Here is an 18,321-nt window from a genome sequence, read left to right as displayed (position 1 = left end):
ATTTTTTTTTTTTAAAAAAAATAAACTCATATTTTCAATATAAATTCACATGTAAAACATTTCATCCCATCATATATAGTATTATCGGGCAATTAATATACTTATAATATGTCGTGCGAATAAATATTTTCTTATACATTTAAATATTCTTGTGATTTTATGGGGTTTTCTTTATATTCTAAAGAAAATAACTAATAAATATTTTCTTATACATTTAAATATTCTTGTGATTTTATGGGATTTTCTTTATATTCTAAAGAAAATAACGAACAAATGAGTAAAAAATTAGCTATATTGACTGATAAATGATGAGTTACTTGAGCATGTCAACTGGAAATGTTCCATTCACTTCTATAAGCAACACGTACAAAAACTGGGCCCAATTATTTTCCGATCCACAAATGGTGGGGCCAGCCATTTATTGTTTAATAGTTTTGTCAAATATTTAGAATTTAATAATTGATTTATATATTATGCAAACAACTTTTATATGGTAAGATATTAAATATATTTTAACGTAAATAACATTGTTGAAATATTTTTAAAAAATTAACTCGGTAGTCTGTCATTGGAGTTAAATATAGTCAACTTTACTAATTAATTATTCCGGCATTTAAGAAAACTAGTAAGGAACACATTCTTGTGGGAATACTTTAATTGTGATAAATAAGTATTTGGTGGAATTAAAAATGATGTTTATGTTAAAAATTTTGAAACACGTAATGTTAAGACAAATATAGCTAATTATGTCAATTGATCATATTTCAATTGTTTTTTTAATTTTATGACTTGTTAAATTTTTGTATCTTTCTTGTCACTTATTAGATATCCAAACATTATTTTTCCTTTTTTCTTGATAATTTATCTACGTACGATTTTTAACATTTTCAATCTTAACGTGTGTTTATGTTTGTTAGTCATCAATTATATCTTCATTTTTATTAATTTTCGCATGATTATAAACACACACACACATATATGTTGAATATTTCATTTTAGTAATTAACATCAAATATAATTACTATATGATATACCATGTATTTGACTTTTTCTCTATTTAATAAATAACGACATAAGGGGCAGCTCCAAATAAATTCATGTATGATTTTTGAAAACAAGTCCACTGTCTAGTTAGTTTTGAATCTTTTTTTTCACCATGTTGTACTTCTAATGCTCGATTTCTCCAACATTATTGCTTATCATGCCCACCAAATTCTATGGTTTTGCCATATTATCTTCCACAATAATCATCAAAGAGACTATAAAACTACTTTGGCATGCACACTCCACTATTGAATTAGTTTTTTGGCATACTCCACCACCCTCAAATCAAATTAAATAAATCTCGTTGCATCCTTTATGTTTTCAATTGGAATCCTGTGCCTGCTTTGGAATTGCCCTTAGCTTACAATTTGTCCCCTCTTCCATACAAATTAAAAGGCACCACAAAGATTGATATGTATTCATGATATATACTTCATCTCCTAATTATATAAGCCACATTTCCTTTTTTATTTGTCTCAAATATATAAACTTCAACTACATTTAGTAATATTAATATTGTTATACTTTTTACTAATATATCTCTATTTACTACAATTTAAAAATGGATAAAATGAGAATTGTTTGTATATAATTTACTTTCCAATTATTTTTCTTAATCTATTGGAAAAAAAACTAAGACTATATAACCGGGACAGAGAGAGTATTACATTACCATAACTTTCAGCTTAATTGAAAAATACATAATGCTAAAAGTACAACTAATATATAATACAAACGTACAACAATTATATTGAGAGATTTTGATAAATTGTGACAATGGTATTATTGAAACTCGCTTGAATATGAATAAATCTCTTTGGTAATAATGTCTGCAACCACAATGACAACGTTTTAATAGAATTTATCTGGACCTTCTAATTCCCAACTAAATATACTTCTATCATAATGAAATTAAAATTACCCGAAAATATTAAAAAAATGTTGGTGCAATAATTGTCCATGATTTTTGTTGGTAGAGCAATCGAAATTTGACGCTTGAGTTGCTGCATGTTTCAAAATATTTACCACCAATTATAGCATTTAATAAAACGAAAAGCGCTAGGTCTTAAAAAAATTAATTTAATAAAAATATTGTTACAATTCTAATATGAAATTAATATATTAATAAAAAATCTAACTAATTATCACCATAATTTAAAATTATAGTTTTTTATGCCACATTAATTTTAAAAATATAGAGTAATTCCAAATGTCTTTTTTTTAAAAAAAAAATATATTGTCTAAATTTAAATGTTTCAAACATTTTAAATAATCTTCTCTCTATATATTTATAAATTCGTTTTTAGGAAATTATAAACAGTTAGCATTAACAATAACAATCTATACAAATGACATTGTTTTCCATTGTTAAAAAGGTACATAAATAAAAACTCTTGATCATTTATATCTATATAATGGAAAAAGCCCATGAGATATATGTCAAAATCAACTTTAGATCATTTCTCACTGATGTCCTAATTTAATTTAACTTTATTAATATAGAGTAACTCTTATATATCTGAATTAATACATATGCCTTTAAATGTTTCAGATTTTTAAATTTTGTTCTCAATATAATTTTCATATTTTAAAATTTCTCAATATAATTTTTAAATATCTGTTTAATTATTTCTAATCAATTATAACTCCATATTTATAAAAGTACCAAGAATGATGAACATTATTTTTCGATTATGAAAATGAAAAATCCATATAAGCCAAAGAACTTTCTATCATGAAATGAATATACATGGAAATTTTAGTTTTACATCGAAAGTCCCCACTTCTCATATCGGGTTCGGAAAGAAAGCTTTGTAATGTGGGCAGAGACTTCGGGATCGACCATAACTCATGATGAATCCTCTGATGAACGTTCTATCGCTCTATGGGACAAAATAAATAAGTCAACCAATCGCTATTGCCACATTATACCAAATAACAACGCAGCATCCTTGTGCACTGCAAGTTTATGACCTTCTTCGTATCAAACACCTCAGACCGTGATCTCACCACAATTTAATTTCTGTTGGGTGCCAGTATATTTTTTTTAATAACTTTGAATTGAGTTTAGTTCAGACAATAACTCCACAAGCTTTCTGACAGAATAAACCAATGAAAGAGGAAGTACTGCAAATAATAACTAATAAAACAAATGCAGGAAATAAATCATATTCAATGATTTGCTTTCTTCATATCATATTCAGTATTGCCTTGTAGAGGCAATTTAGTCTATTACAATTCAAAGATCGATGAATACCACATTACAAAATAATATTTTACGATTCATCTACTTTCCAACAGCTTCACTTTCTCTAGCAATGCTTAAATAGTTCCAGAGGCATCCTGGAGACAATTTTGAGAACTAAATTAAACAAAAGAATACGTACTAAAATGTCATGTGAATACCTTTAAAATATTTTCTTCCACTATATTGCATCAGCTTCTTTCTTCCAAGAAGGAACTAACAAACACCTCTTGTACGTTCCTCATCCAATCTCTGCAATTTTCCCATACTTCTTGAAGCTGAACCCAGGAAAAAAAAAAAGTGCATGTATCTCATTATTGAATTGAGTTTGGGCAGATATCAGTTCAAGCTTAAAAAATTATATAAAAAATCTCAATGGTGCGTACCACGCTCTCATCATCGCCCCGTCGTCAGATCCCTGTGGAAGCTACTCGCCCAATTTGATATATATCACAGATTCGTTTCTTGATATCTCGGATTCTAATTTGTCTGGCAACTCCAAGCAAGAGTATAAGAGATCATACCAGAGGTTTGATGGATCTGCACAATATCATCTTTAAACACTATTGCGTCGTTTGATTTTCCTTTATTTGGTTAATTCATTGTATCATCCCCGGAAAATGTTAATACACCCATAATAAATGCAGCTAGGGAAAAAATACATAACACATGCACACACCATAGATACAAACAAACTCACATGAAACATTAAATCCAAACTTAAACACAATATATAACATTTAATCCAAACAGCACACAATATGGAGATTAATAATTAATTAACTTTATTCAATTCAATGGGCAATATGGGGAACTCAAGTATTTCAAGGACACAAAAGTAAATACACAATTGAGATCACATTCATAATAAAATTAGATATTGTCCTCGAATTCCCCAGTAAAAAAGCTTTTGGCCGCTGCACACATGTTTATGTACCTGCAACTTTAGACATCATGTAAGGTTGCATAATAAGGAGATATAACATGTAGTCGGAAAGCAGCTCGAAGAAAACCATGCGCTTCTCTTATTTTTCGGTTAACTCACAAAGATAAGCTTCATCATTGTAGCAAAGTTCAATGGCAATATTCCATAACAGAAGGTTCTGGTCATAATCCACCTCAAGGATATAAGGAAGGAACTCGGTGGAGCTCTCGACTTGCGGGGTTTTAATTAATTTGATTTGATTGATGATTGATATTTCACTTCCCATCTATCTCTAATTTAAGGTCACTATTTATATTTATATTGCTTTTTCAACCATTCGTGTCATTTACATGTCCTTTGGTTTACCTTAATAATTAATTAATATTATGATCATTTATTAATGTCTCTAGTCAAACTAAATAAATTACAATTACAACAATGGATGGTTACGGATTGGAATACCAAAGGTCGACGAAAGTAATAAATGGTAAAATCGGCAATTTAACAATATTAAGGGCATATAAGTCAATACACAATAGGATTATTATTCATGCTTTGCTTTTATAGATAGATAGATGTTTCCTTTAATAAATATATGATTGAATTATTTAACTTTTACTATTTCAATTTGTAAAAAAAATCATTAATAATAAGAAGATAAACAAATAGATTTTTATGCTTGACCGTCCTCTCTTGACTATAAATTTTTTTTATTTATATAATATTTTTTCACAGTATGGCAAACATTTTCAAATTTCAAACACAAAAATTCTTGTGAGACGATCTCACCGATTAATCATATGAGATAGATCTCCAGACTCCAAGCATATCCAACTAAAAAAAGGTGATTTTTCATGTCAAAAATATTTGCTCACTGATACATATGTACGAGACCGTCTTAGAGACTTAGTTAATTCTAAAACCAATAAATTGTACAAGAACTAGCAATGAACATTAGACCTCTTCTTTAGATGACACCACAATCCAGTTTTGGTGTGAATGGTTGCTCCTGTAACTAGCTCTACATCACCTGGAGATCCTCTTAACTCCACATCAAACTTCTGAAGTAACATCGCCAAAGCTACAGTCGACTCCATCAGAGCAAACTGGTCGCCAACACATTTTCTTGGCCCTCCACCGAAAGGCAAGAAAGCGAAATCTGATATGATCTGATGAAAATCTCGGTTAGGAACGTGATCAACAAGTTGAACTTGAGCGAGTCAAGTGTTGGAATGAGTACCTCATTTGGATACAGTGCTCCTGGGCTACGACAAGGATCAAAACCAGACCAACCTTCGATGCCTTGGCTCTCCTTTTGAACTTGAAATCTCTCGGGCTCGAAGTCATTGGGATTGTCCCAAAAATATGGAGATCTATGGAGATTATATACCTGGTTCAAAGAGTTCCCTCAGAAACAGATTACGAAGAAGGTGATGAATTTCAGCTCGACTTAATTGTCAGTATTCCTCATTTAAAAGGTTATTCTATCAATCAAGAAAACACATCATGCATGTCCTTGGATTTAAAAAAAACACACACGAACAATGGGGCCTCGGCTTGAGTTTTTCTACTGGTTATGCTAAGTGACAATATTAAGTTTGAAAAGTCTATGACAGAAGCGACTTACAGAAATGAATATATCAGTGCCGGCTGGGATCCCATAACCATCTTTATTTCCCATATAACCACCTGCGTAATGAATTATCCGAGTAAAAATCCCACTTTTCATTTTGTAGAATGGAAAGCCTGAGCTATAACCAATAATAACCCCGCATCTCAAAATTTTCAAACTGGATAATAACTTAAGCTTCATATCAACCAATACACAAGCTCAAACACAATATATTATGTTACAAAAGGTGAATTAAAAAATAGGACAACCGATAGATGAGAACTTCAACGTTGATGTTGTTTCATTTCATACTGTGAGATTAGAAACCATGTCACTCATCTTTTACAAAGTTATTAGCAACAAAAAAATACCTGGTAACTGATCTGATTTGAGAGAACGTCTGATCAGCAATGGAGGCTGTGGGTACAAACGTAAAGCCTCGACAACGATAAGTCGCAAATACCTGAAAGAATAAGCTGTTTGCATGAGTATAAAACAATATGAGAAAGAAACGGGGTGACTTCAAGATTGCAGTAAGTTCAAATTTTTTCTTTAACCTACTCCAATTTTTTTATGGATTCAAATGTTGCTCTCCCTTCTCCGAGAACGGAATCAATCTCCTCTTGTGCTTTCCTCAATTTGGAGGGATGCTGCATTATACACGATAAAATTTGCTATCACCATTCACAATATTCATGAAAATCTGTGAACGTTGGATTGAATCAATCATACTTGTGCAAGAAGGAAAACTGCCCAGGTAAGGACAGCAGCAGTTGTTTCATGTCCAGCTATAAGCATTGTCATTAGGTCATCTCTCAGCTATTCAGCAGTGACAACAAGAGAAAAAGAAACATCATCGTTTCTTTGAGTAGTAAAAGTTCAAGAATTAAAAGTGCAGCACAATGTAAGACGGGGAATGGATCAGTCTGATCAGAGAATTCTCAATGAACTGTACGCCACCCAGCATACAAAAACCCAGCAAACTTTCATGTGAAACAGGGATAAAAGACAGAGGTTATAGGTATATGATTCTTTACCTGGCGATCATCAGCATCTACACCTCTCATGTCAACCAAAAACCGCAAGAGACTAGCATCCTGCAAACTTTTTCAATTACCGGGTCAAAATTTCACTTTTCTAGGTGTTCGAAGATACAAAAAAGCATGCCAAATTTTCAAATTACAAAACATATGAAATCAAATTATTGGATACCTTGAGATTTAAGTAGTCTCTTTGTTGCAATTTCTCAACATCAGCTTCCTACAACAAAATAAAAAGAAAATTAGCACTCTTTGTGGAAATATTAATTCAAACAGAAAATGTACGGCTCATGCATTCACAATACAACAGCGACTTTAGCACGAGTATTTTTCGTTGTGGCATGTCACTCGTAAAATAACTTCTCATTTTCACTAGGACTTATGAATCTAGAAGTCCAATCATTTCACAAACAATGCTTACCTTTGACTTTCTATATCCTATTTAATATGCATGGTATAATACAGATACATGGTATCATAAAATGCAACATATAAACAGGTAGTCCTTAATTTTGCTAATAATGTTGTGATCTTTATGCAACTCTAAAGTTTCAAGTATAACTTATAAATACAAAACTAGATACATCTCATGTACACTGCCACCACATTTAAAAAATCAGGCATTTGGCTCTTGGGATGGGACAGATAAATCAAATACAACTTGCATTACGATAGCATGATTTATAGATATTACCATGGCAATTCAGCTGTACATTGTCTCACCTCTCTGGTCTCTTTTGCATTTTTTATCAAATCATCGAGACAATCATTGATATATTTGAGGTCGTTCTGGAACTTCCGCTGCCGAGGAACTAACCATTTGGCCAATGGAATTTTCCAGTAAGGAAAGTAAAATGTAGAACGATGCTCAGCTTCAAAAAGTGTACCATATACAGCCTGCAAGTAAATGTAGAACGACAATTATCACTAACTGGCAATTAACCATCAAGGGATGAAAGGAAGGTAGATGCAAGCGTATAATGCATATAATTCAGAAAAGTAAAGACAGTGTGCAGTTGAGAATTCCAGTACTTAACAAAAGATAATCAAAGCAAAGAGAGGAAAACAATTTTACGAGCATTAGCATCATACAGTCTGCCCATAAAGATCAACCACCCAATGACGACAATACTTAAATCAAAATGTGATTGCTACTTTACAGAAAATATTGCCAAACAATATACATGTAACAAATCACTCATAAACAAAGCCAACCACAGCATTTGTGTGCTGCCGAGCAGGGCATGGCACAAATTCAATATAATCATCAGATGCTCATGTCTGATACCAATAAAATTAGAAAATGATTTGATATTCTTAATATTATGATAACATTTTCATATGATTTTATAGAACAAAAAATTTCAGTGAAGAGGTGATTATTGCCTTCAAAATGAGCATCAATCATAAGAATTTTGGTCCTCTGAGCACTTTGTCGAGGATGATCCAGGCCTTCATGGAGGAACTACATAAACAATTAAAGTTACAGGGAACCTCCAATCCTACCTTAATTACAGGGGATTCTTTAGTAACAGATCCAAAATCGTAATTAAAAACACCGAGCCCAATAATATCGAGTGCCAAACTAGAAAATTCGGATTCAAGGTCCAGTTCAATTGTCTTCTCTCCTCTCGAATCTTCTGCTTCTAAGAGCTGTTCAAATTTAGCTGTCATTCTCTCCGAGCAGTCACCAAACACTTTGACCATGGCTTCCAAGTATAGTGCATGGAATCCAGGAGCAATAACTGCAACACCATGAACAGTCCATATATGTAATCAGTGTATGTAGAAAATTATTCCAAGAACCTGGCCATCTTCGCTGACCCTACCAGAAATTAGCCAAATTATTCAGTTTGGTTGAACTTTCCAGCTAATTCTTTTGTCAAAAACTTAAACAAGGCTCAAGAAGCTGGAATAGAAAACCCATTTGCATGAGATAAGGTTCTAAAAAGATCAGATGTTTGCTATGAACTTTATGATTAGAACTAGGGGTGTAAACGAACCAAACATGTTCGTGAGCTTTTCGAGCCGGCTCGATAACTATTTGATTCGTATTCGAACTTATCGAACTCTAGCCGAATTCGAACATGTTCGAACTTTTTTTCGAGCCGAGCTCGAGTCAAAATTATTTTGTTCGATAGTTCGCAAATAGTTCGCGAGCCTTAATATTTAATTAATATAATATAATTATATAATAAATATATATACATTTCGAGCTTTTTCGAACATTTCGAGTTTTCGAACCATAATATTCGAGCAATAGTTCACGAATATGTTCGAATATTTCGAGCCGAACTCGAACTTCATTTCGAGCCGAACTCGAGCCAAAATATTTGAAATTATCGAGTTTTGAATCGAGCTCGAACTCGAATATACTTATATCGAGCCGGATTCGAGCCTTAAAATTTTAACATTATTCGGTTCGATTCGGTTCGTTTGCACCCCTAGCATTAGGAATTTGAATTAAAATAAAGCCAAACTACAGAACACGTAGATATTTGGCCAAGTTCAAGGAAATAAGTTGATTTTAACAATTGATACTAGGGAAAATACAGTTCAGAATATGAAAATAACGAAATGTGGGATCTGATATTACCACATAAGAGACAGAATGCAAAAAATAAATGTATTTGTGATTTAACCGTCAACAGTTCACCTCTTCTTCTCTGTTTCCAAGTGTCAAGATCAGCAGGTATGAGCCCTTTTCCCATTATTGGTTCCAATATATCCGCAAGAACACCCTACATAATGTTATGATAACGGTGTATTACCATATACGTCAATAAGAGCACAATGTGTTCTATATTGTGATACGGTGAAATATTTATTAGACAATATATGTTTGATAGCCTCTTACGGACTAAACACTTGAAACTTTGAAGAGTTCATGAACAAAATAGAACATTATGGAAGATGAAATGCTTACGTAAGTGAATAAAAGAATGGAAACAGGGAAAAATAACCAGAGAACAATAAGACAGTCCATTGGCACCATTTCTATGAGAAATGGCAGAGACAAAGAGATTTGCTACAAAATAAGGGAAGCATATTGTGAAAACGAATGATACCTTATCATAGGAAAATGCATTTTCACGGAGAATGTGTCTTGCGACGATGGGATCTGAGACAACAACAAAAGCTTTTGGTCCAAAAGCAAGCTTGTACACTGAACCATGCTGTGTCCGACGAAAAAGAAACAGTAATCAAGGAAATCACAGATGAAGCAAAAAAAATGAAAGAGAAAAAGAATGAAAGGAAATAAAAGAAGAATGACTCTATGGAACTAAATATATCGACATACCTAATGTGTTAGAAGTATGTATAATCACTACCAAACATGTACTCCTGATTAACTAATTCTTTGAAGAAAATAGCTATTTCGGTATTTGAGAGTCTAATCACTATATTACCATAAATAAAAAAGGGAAAGCGAGTTCCAAATTAATTTATCATTGGAGCATGCTGAATTATTACCAGATAAATGATGAAAAATAAATAAATTCACAAAGAAGTACCTCCAAGAACCAATCATAAAGGGAGAAGAAAAGTGGCTTCCCAAAAAGATCCGAGACAGCGCCTTCAGCTACAGGCATCGATATAATTTTTCCTCCACTCAATAAATTAGTAAGGAGGTTGCTTGCATTGTCTAGTAAGTTCATTTTTTTGGTTGTTTTGGGCTCATCAGTAGTTGTTGAAGTCTGGCACCTACAATTAAAGCAGGATTCGCTCTCTCCTCAAATTTATCATAAACAGACAAAATTTCAATCACACGCACTACATACTTAAGTGAAGCATCAATGAATTCATCAAACAAATGGTAACGTGTTTAGCTTGAAGTATCCCATAATTCCAAATTATGACTTCAATTCGTTCCACTTGTTTTGATTTGAACTTGGATTTAAAAAAAAAAAAAGCATCTCAAATCCACGAATATGAGGAAAAAAATTGGAATACATGCCTCCAAATCCACCTTCGATCCAAGCATAACCCAAGACTGGAACTCTGTGTTCAATGTGGCATTGGTGAAAAAGATAGAGAGATGATTTGAAACGTAAAAAAACAAGCTTGGAAATTGAATGGGAAAAGGAACTGTGCTGAAATCAGCTGAAGACCTGATTATCTATCAGGTACCTTTCCACATTTTCAAATAACAGCAATTCCAAAGTCTCCAACATTACAAAACAAAACACAAAAATCGAATTTATGCCCGCTAGAGAAATAAAAAAGCAAAGGCTTGCAAACAAAATCAGGCTTCAGTGAGTACCTGATTAAAGGCCCTTTTGGCTTAAACTTGGAAAGCAGAGTGGCTGATGAAAAAGCAACTCCGGAGGAAGAGAATTCATTGAAACGATTCACCACGAGGCAAGAAGAATGGGCACACGTACTCGATACTGAAATCATACTTCAAATCCTCCCGTTCTTTCGATTTCTTCTCGAAATTGAGAAGATAATATGGGGGAACAGACGAGGATAATTTACGCACTCGAACATGGTGTTTCTCATGGTACACGTCATTGAATGTTTGGTGGTGTGTGGGGCCATTCCCACTATGATTCATTATCACTCGGGTCGGACCCCAGATAGTTCATTCCTTTTTCTTTTTTTTAAAAAAAAAATTAATAAGAAAACATGTTGATTAATCCAAGAAAAATCATAGGCGACCATAATGTTCCGAATTTGCGAGATCAGTAATCCTTTCGGACATAAACTCTCTGATGAGTCGATCATGTCCATTGAGTTGGAAAACACTATTGTGTAGATAAGATTGCAATGTAAACATAATTGCAATTAGTTCAACCCCGACTACTGACATTGGATGATAGATTTTGCAGGCTAACATAGCCAAAATACGTCCAACATCGTCTAGTATTATCGCACCAATAGCAAAATTGTTCATCGCGCTCATCAAATCCAGCGTCTACATCCATACGAAACTGGCCCAAATGGGGGTGGTTCCCATCTAAAAATAGAAGAATCAGTAGTAAAACGAGTAGGAGGTAACAAAATATTTTGGTACTTCGAGAACAGAGCAAAAGCCCGATCTATGTTAAGAGAAGTCATGTCTATCGATGGACCATGCTTCTTTGTACGTAGCTCATGTGATTACACAAAACAACCCATATTCATTATGAGAAACCAATGTTGATAATTCTTGAATGATATCTAGGAAAGATCAATCACGACGCTATCTTAAATAAAATTAAATAGTTAATTCAATCTTAAAAACATGTATATATATGTATGTATATTTAAAAAAAACAAAAAAAGTATTATATTATTTCCCCGGTAATACATACATACAATATACTTGGCCTCCTGGTAACTTTTGGGTTAATGTTAGATGTTCCGGACTCTTCTATGGAAAGCATCGAACTCGAAGCATCCATGAAGGGTGATCATTATGCAGCGTTGCTTTTTTTTTTTTATTAAAGTTTCAAATGAAATTGTCATTGACGATTGGTTAGTAGTGTCTAGAAAAAAAAATCGTGATTTTCACATGTAAATTAGTATTACGGTTTTGGACGGTTTTCAGTTGTTGACAGTCGGTTTGCGGTTTTTTAATATAAAAATAATCAAATTTAATGCAAAATGTTAAAGCATATATTCAAATTGATTCGAAAACAACAAAAATAAAATGTTTTTTAAACATAAAATATAGTTCAAATCATAAAAAATTAAAACTAGCTAAAACAATAATAAATATTCAAATCAAGTTAATAATTGATTAATTACAACAAGACATTTACAACAAAAAAAGACATATGTATTATGGTGTAATTTTTTTTTTTACTTCAAACAAAATATTCGTAGTAAAATTTAAAAATATTCTAATAAATATTAGAGTATGTTGAATAATATTTACTGTTTAGGAAGGATACGAATATTTTTTTAAAGACGAATGATTATTTCTATAGTTGAATGTTTTTTGTACAAATAAGTAACTCTAGTTCAATTACTATGACACTGTTTAGGGCGGGGCGGTTGGTGCACCATGTATATGGTGCGATTTATGATTATTATTTTTCATCGCGTTTTTAGGAAAAAATGAGAAAAAACGACGGTTGGTAAATTTTTTTATCACCCCTACATGACATCAAGTTTTTTCGATGAACGAGGTCAGCGACACTTAAAGATGATAATAATCGAGTTTAAACCCGATCAAATGGGTCGCGGGATGGTTTATACTTGATCAATAGGTATAAAGGTGAGCCGAAAACGAATAACTATTGGTTTTTGGTAAATCTGTCTTGAACTCACATTGTATAGGTATAAATAGTCTTTCAAAAAAAAAGTATAGATATAAATAGCATTATTTGTTTATATTATTTATTATTAATATTAATGGTGAAAATGAAATGCCCTAAGTCTAAAATATCTGTCTCTTTCGCAATCATAGATAGTGTTTGAGAGAATTGAAACAGTAAACACTTCTCAATTTCTCATTTACAAAATTTTAAAATGAAAAAACTGAAAAATGCTTTTTAAAAACTCTCCCAAACACTACCGTAATCCCTCCCCCGATCCTCACACACGCAAAATACACGTTTTGGAGTCAAGAATCATCAAGGAAGTGTGAAAAAAGAGCAACGAGCTCCGCGGAAATGAGGGAATCGACATTTTAAACCCGAGGTTTAGCAGCCAATAGGGGAAAGAAACGTGAGTTTACAATTTTACACTGATTCATTAAACTTGGGCTTGTAAATTCAAAATTTTTGTGTGTTTCATTAAGGGTTAGGATTCAATTTTTCCGATTAGTGGGAGTGACGGCTTGCACTAAAAATATGAACTCCACCATTTTATTTATTATTATTAATAATTATTAATAAATTACTCACTTTTTTAGTGTAGGTTTGTGGGTTCATGGATTCATATCAATTTCATAAAGGAAAAACTGATGTTTTAATCCTAATATCCTATACTTATGTGATTTTGGTCTTTTATTGTATTTAATTTAATTTTAGTTATTTAGTTTTTTATTTTGATAATTTTAGTCTTTTTTTACATTGAGATATTTGATGTGACATTATACACATCATTGTCACATCAGTAATTTATATGGTCTATATAAGCGTCAAGTCGAAAAAAAAAACTAAAAAATAAAAAAATAAAAAAATAACATACTAAAAATTAAAATTTAATAATACATAAGACCAAAATGACAAAAAAGTAAACATATCATTAAAAAAAAAAAAAGCAATGTTTCCCATTCCATAGATTTCAGTATCCATATTTATTATCCCTAAAAAAAAGTATCTATATTTATTATTTTTGAATCTAAAAAATTTGAGTATTTATTTTTGACAAGGTGGGGCATTTAAATTTTCCCACGCGCACCCGACTTTTATTCGCCAAAATAAAATATTTTGGCACACAAATCAAAAGGGGCCGACACCTGTGGGGAAACAATAAGTCGGAGATATTTGTGTTCGTTTAGAAAAAAATATTTATATACACATCGGAGAAAGAACCAAGCCGGAGAGAGAGAAGGCAACGGCTGAGCGATGGGCGAGAGCGGCGCTGCTATCAGCAATTCCGTGGAACCTCCATCCTCTTCCGACCGCCCCGTTCGTGTGTACGCCGATGGGATCTACGATCTTTTCCATTTCGGCCACGCTCGAGCTCTCGAGCAGGCCAAACTTGCGTATGTCGTTGCTGGTTTAATTTATTTTTCGTGGGTCTGATTTGTTTTTTTTTTTTCATACTCTTTTTGGGTTACTAGTTTGACATATCACAGAAATTTTGTTGCTTGTTCGGTAGGCGTTTGGTTTTTTGTCCATTAAGTGTTTTATCTTTTATTGAATGATGAGTTTGATCTGTTCTGCCTCCCGTTTTTGGGGAAATGAATCGTTATACGTTTATTTATTTACTTTTTAATTGGGTTGATCCCGCTGTTCCTAGTCCGCCTGGACCCGCCTCTGTCTCCCCCCATTTGCATCCGTATAGATTACTTTTTTTTCCCATCCGTTTTGGAACATTATCTGTGATTTTATCATTTTTTTTTGTGTTTACTGTTAATTCAGTCACATCAAGCTTTGTTTTCATCTGGGGCGAAATGAAACCGATGGGACTCATGTGTAATGATCTCGTGTATATTATATGTTCAGCTTCCCAAATACGTACTTGATGGTTGGATGTTGCAACGATGAGACTACTCACAAGTACAAGGGAAAGACTGTAATGACCGAATCTGAGCGCTATGAATCACTTCGCCATTGCAAGTATGTTTGCCTCTTTTTATGCATTCCTGTTTATGAAATGGCTTCATGCATTTTTAGGTGATTCTTGATGCACTTTTGGTCCGGTCCAGGCATTGTTTTTACTAGTTCAGTTTAGCCACTACTGGGTTGATGATCGTTAAGCATTTTCAGTTCACCTCTCGCCTATAATGGTTTTCCGTTATTTTTCACGTCAGAGAGTTGATGAAAATGATTAATTGTTTTAGTTTTATATCTATACAGATTGTTAAAATAGTTTCATTGTCTCACCTGCCGAATATTTCGAGGACCAGATACTGTTACACCTGGCTTCTTTGTTTGGCAGATGGGTTGATGAGGTTATCCCCGATGCTCCATGGGTAATAAACCAGGAGTTTCTTGACAAGCACCGAATCGACTATGTGGCACACGACGCTCTTCCGTAAGTTCAAGGGTCCTATCCTTCTTTTGGCAGTGGTCGTATATATATATTTTTTCATTTCTTCATCAGGTTAAGCTGCAACAATCTGAATCAGGATTCTGGAGAATCATAGAACATTATGTGATCAGAGACTTTGACGTTTGTGTTTTAAACTTTTGGCAGTGGTCGTATATATGTATTTTTTAATTTCTTTATCAGGTTAAGCTGCAACAATCTGAATCAGGATTCTGGAGAATCATAGAACATTATGTGATCAGAGACTTTGACGTTTGTGTTTTAAACCATAAAGACATCTCGTCTTTGTAGTCATGTTTTACTGGTTTTATCGCCTTCCCAAGTGTCTGAACTTCTTTCTCAATCACAGTTTGATATTTTATTAGTTAAAGAAAATCAGCCATTTACCCTAAAAGTACATGTTGATGAAAAAGCTCTTCATTGATCTCTTACAAGAAGGATGAAAGAGAACACCTTTTTGGCGGTGGAGATCTAGTTCTGAAAACTAACCATAAAAAACTATGTAAATAATAATCAAGTATTTAAATCACATAAGCTAATTATCCTCTGCATGGCTTTATTGGAGTTTGCAAAATGCACAAGGAGGACTGAAGTGCGCATTGCAACAGTGCAAATGCTAGTGGGAAATAGAACCTTATTTGCTTGTTATGTTGTCCCTTTTGATTTGATTTGTTCTTTCTAACTAGTGGTTGAATTTGTGATATATGCTAGGTATCAACGACACATATGTTTAAACTCTTTTATTTCTTGTCACGAATTTTATACAGTTATGCGGATACCAGCGGAGCTGGAAAGGATGTTTATGAATTTGTAAGGCTTGCATTGTAATTTATAACTTTCAGTTGTAGTTTATAGTTTATTTATTGAATTTTCTGAGAATGTTGGTTTTGTCCACTCTTGGTCAGTATGTATTGTTGACATTTGAATAACATATATCATGCTCTTTTGGTACAGGTCAAAGCTGTGGGAAGATTTAAAGAGACTAAAAGGACAGATGGAATTTCAACATCAGACATCATTATGAGAATAGTCAAAGACTATAATCAATATGTGTTGCGGAATTTGGATCGTGGATACACAAGAAAGGAGCTCAATGTTAGCTATGTTAGGGTATGGTGTTCCGGATGTTCTTATTTTACTATTGTCGTTAACGGATTCTGAATTTCTGATTAATCTGTATCACTAGAACTCTCGCGTCACTAAGATTTGTGTAAAATACACAGGAAAAGGGATTAAGGGTGAACATGAGACTGAAGAAGTTACAAGAAAAAGTCAAAGAACACCAAGAAAAAGTGGGTGAGAAGGTAAAATTTATTTCTTTTGCATAAAAAACACATCTTCTGACCCGCTGCCAATGTATTGGCTCGAACGAGATCAAGAATATAGGAAGAAATTAGGCTTTTGGCATTACCAAAAGTGAGTTAGTTTTTTGTTACAGAAATTTGAAGAATTGATTTTATTTTTTGAGGATGTAGCTGATTGTCATGTCCTATTTGCCATAATACGTGCAACCACCACTTCTTCAATTCCGAAATCCTGTTAATTGGCATCTATTTCCACCACTTGCAACCAACATATTCTACATAAACTTAAAACAGCTGCGAATTCCACAGTTTCATTCAACCAAGTGTCATATAGTCCCAGACTGCCAGTATTGGTTTGCCTGCACTTCAGCCAATGTCCCTTGTATAGAAAATGTATATGTTGTAAATGTATGTTCCTTTCTAACATAATTAGAGCTTGATATTAGTTATTCATCCAAATGTTGCCCCAGACACTTGCAAAAGTGAAATATAAAATGGTTTTTATAAATGTCACTGCTTGACTGGTGGAAAGTCATATTTTAAGTGCCGTTATTTGCCTATTTGACTGTGTTATGCAACTTATTAGTGACCAGAGTTCAATTTTCTTATGGGCTAATGCATCGCCCTATGTATTCATGTTTAAATCCCTGTCTGCAGATACAAACTGTTGCAAAGACAGCTGGCATACATCGCAATATTTGGGTTGAAAACGCAGATCGTTGGGTTGCTGGATTTCTCGAAATGTTCGAGGAAGGCTGCCATAAAATGGTGAATACAAAAATACATACATAGACACTCAAACTCATATATTCTAGGTTCAACTAAAATCCACTCTTACATTTGTGTGATTCATACTTCAAAACTTGTGTTCAGGGAACGGCCATTAGGGACCGGATTCAAGAATTAAGCCAACAGGGACAGGGATTGCTACTAAACGGGCAAAGAAGTAGCGATGATGATGACGAGGACGATGATGATGAGAATGAGTTCTATTACGATGAGGACGAGGATGAGTATTATTATTATGATGATGATGATGTAGAATACTACGACAGTGATGAGAAGAAATGACTTGCAAGTCTCTGAACCAAGGGTGGCGGTACTCACACTCAGCCTTGTGTAAACGTGTCGTACATTAGCTAAGTTAAATTACTATCTGTTGGAGATTGCATTAGGCTTTTAATCAGTTTGGTGTTTTGCTCTGTTATTTTATTTGCAGTTATTTTTTGGTTGGTTTGTTCTTGATGATTGTCATTGTTATTATTATCATTACTTAAATTTTGTACCGCCCCTTTGAACAAAGATGAATGTATATTCTTGCTTCGTTGCTGTTTGAAAGAAAATTTTCGTTTTGGAAACAATGTAATTGTCTTGTGTAAACATAACTCAGTCACAGAATGTGAAGTAAGCAGTATTTCGTGTAAAGTCAAACCTCTAGTTTCTGCCTCTTATTTGTAATACCTGGCATTGTTTCTGGAGAAATAGCAGTCTTTTTAATT

The 18,321-nt window shown here is 33.2% G+C and overlaps 2 protein-coding genes and 1 long non-coding RNA gene across 4 annotated transcripts; 1 reads left to right on the top strand and 2 right to left on the bottom strand.

The window, feature by feature from the left end:
* Positions 1–3,289: 3,289 nt before the first annotated feature.
* On the bottom strand, positions 3,290–4,481 carry LOC140885493 (uncharacterized). Its single transcript, XR_012150965.1, has 3 exons — positions 4,227–4,481; positions 3,676–3,829; positions 3,290–3,567 (listed from the first exon to the last, which is right to left on the bottom strand). It is a non-coding gene; the product is annotated as an uncharacterized lncRNA (long non-coding RNA).
* A 562-nt stretch (positions 4,482–5,043) lies between these two features.
* On the bottom strand, positions 5,044–11,401 carry LOC140885318 (cytochrome P450 97B2, chloroplastic). Of its 2 annotated transcripts, XM_073292285.1 has the most exons (15): positions 11,131–11,255; positions 10,825–10,868; positions 10,382–10,571; positions 9,935–10,042; positions 9,523–9,607; positions 8,373–8,611; positions 7,590–7,763; positions 7,039–7,086; positions 6,864–6,923; positions 6,559–6,645; positions 6,388–6,476; positions 6,198–6,289; positions 5,842–5,903; positions 5,455–5,604; positions 5,044–5,383 (listed from the first exon to the last, which is right to left on the bottom strand). In XM_073292285.1, exons 3-15 carry the CDS (start codon positions 10,523–10,525, stop codon positions 5,156–5,158), a joined length of 1,566 nt encoding a protein of 521 aa, XP_073148386.1. In that variant the 5' UTR covers positions 10,526–10,571; positions 10,825–10,868; positions 11,131–11,255; the 3' UTR covers positions 5,044–5,155. The 2 variants fall into 2 exon arrangements, with proteins under 2 accessions (XP_073148386.1, XP_073148385.1); XM_073292284.1 differs by lacking the exon at positions 10,825–10,868 and having other exon boundaries at positions 11,131–11,401.
* A 2,831-nt stretch (positions 11,402–14,232) lies between these two features.
* Positions 14,233–18,103, top strand: LOC140885319 (choline-phosphate cytidylyltransferase 2-like). Its single transcript, XM_073292286.1, has 8 exons — positions 14,233–14,508; positions 14,972–15,085; positions 15,408–15,503; positions 16,286–16,328; positions 16,473–16,628; positions 16,742–16,822; positions 17,480–17,590; positions 17,696–18,103. Exons 1-8 carry the CDS (start codon positions 14,369–14,371, stop codon positions 17,891–17,893), a joined length of 939 nt encoding a protein of 312 aa, XP_073148387.1. The 5' UTR covers positions 14,233–14,368; the 3' UTR covers positions 17,894–18,103.
* Positions 18,104–18,321: the final 218 nt, after the last annotated feature.

Source organism: Henckelia pumila, chromosome 2 (genome assembly GCF_033568475.1).
Source record: "Henckelia pumila isolate YLH828 chromosome 2, ASM3356847v2, whole genome shotgun sequence".
In the NCBI taxonomy this organism is placed as follows: Eukaryota; Viridiplantae; Streptophyta; class Magnoliopsida; order Lamiales; family Gesneriaceae; genus Henckelia; species Henckelia pumila.
This window is presented reverse-complemented; position numbering and strand designations above follow the sequence as displayed.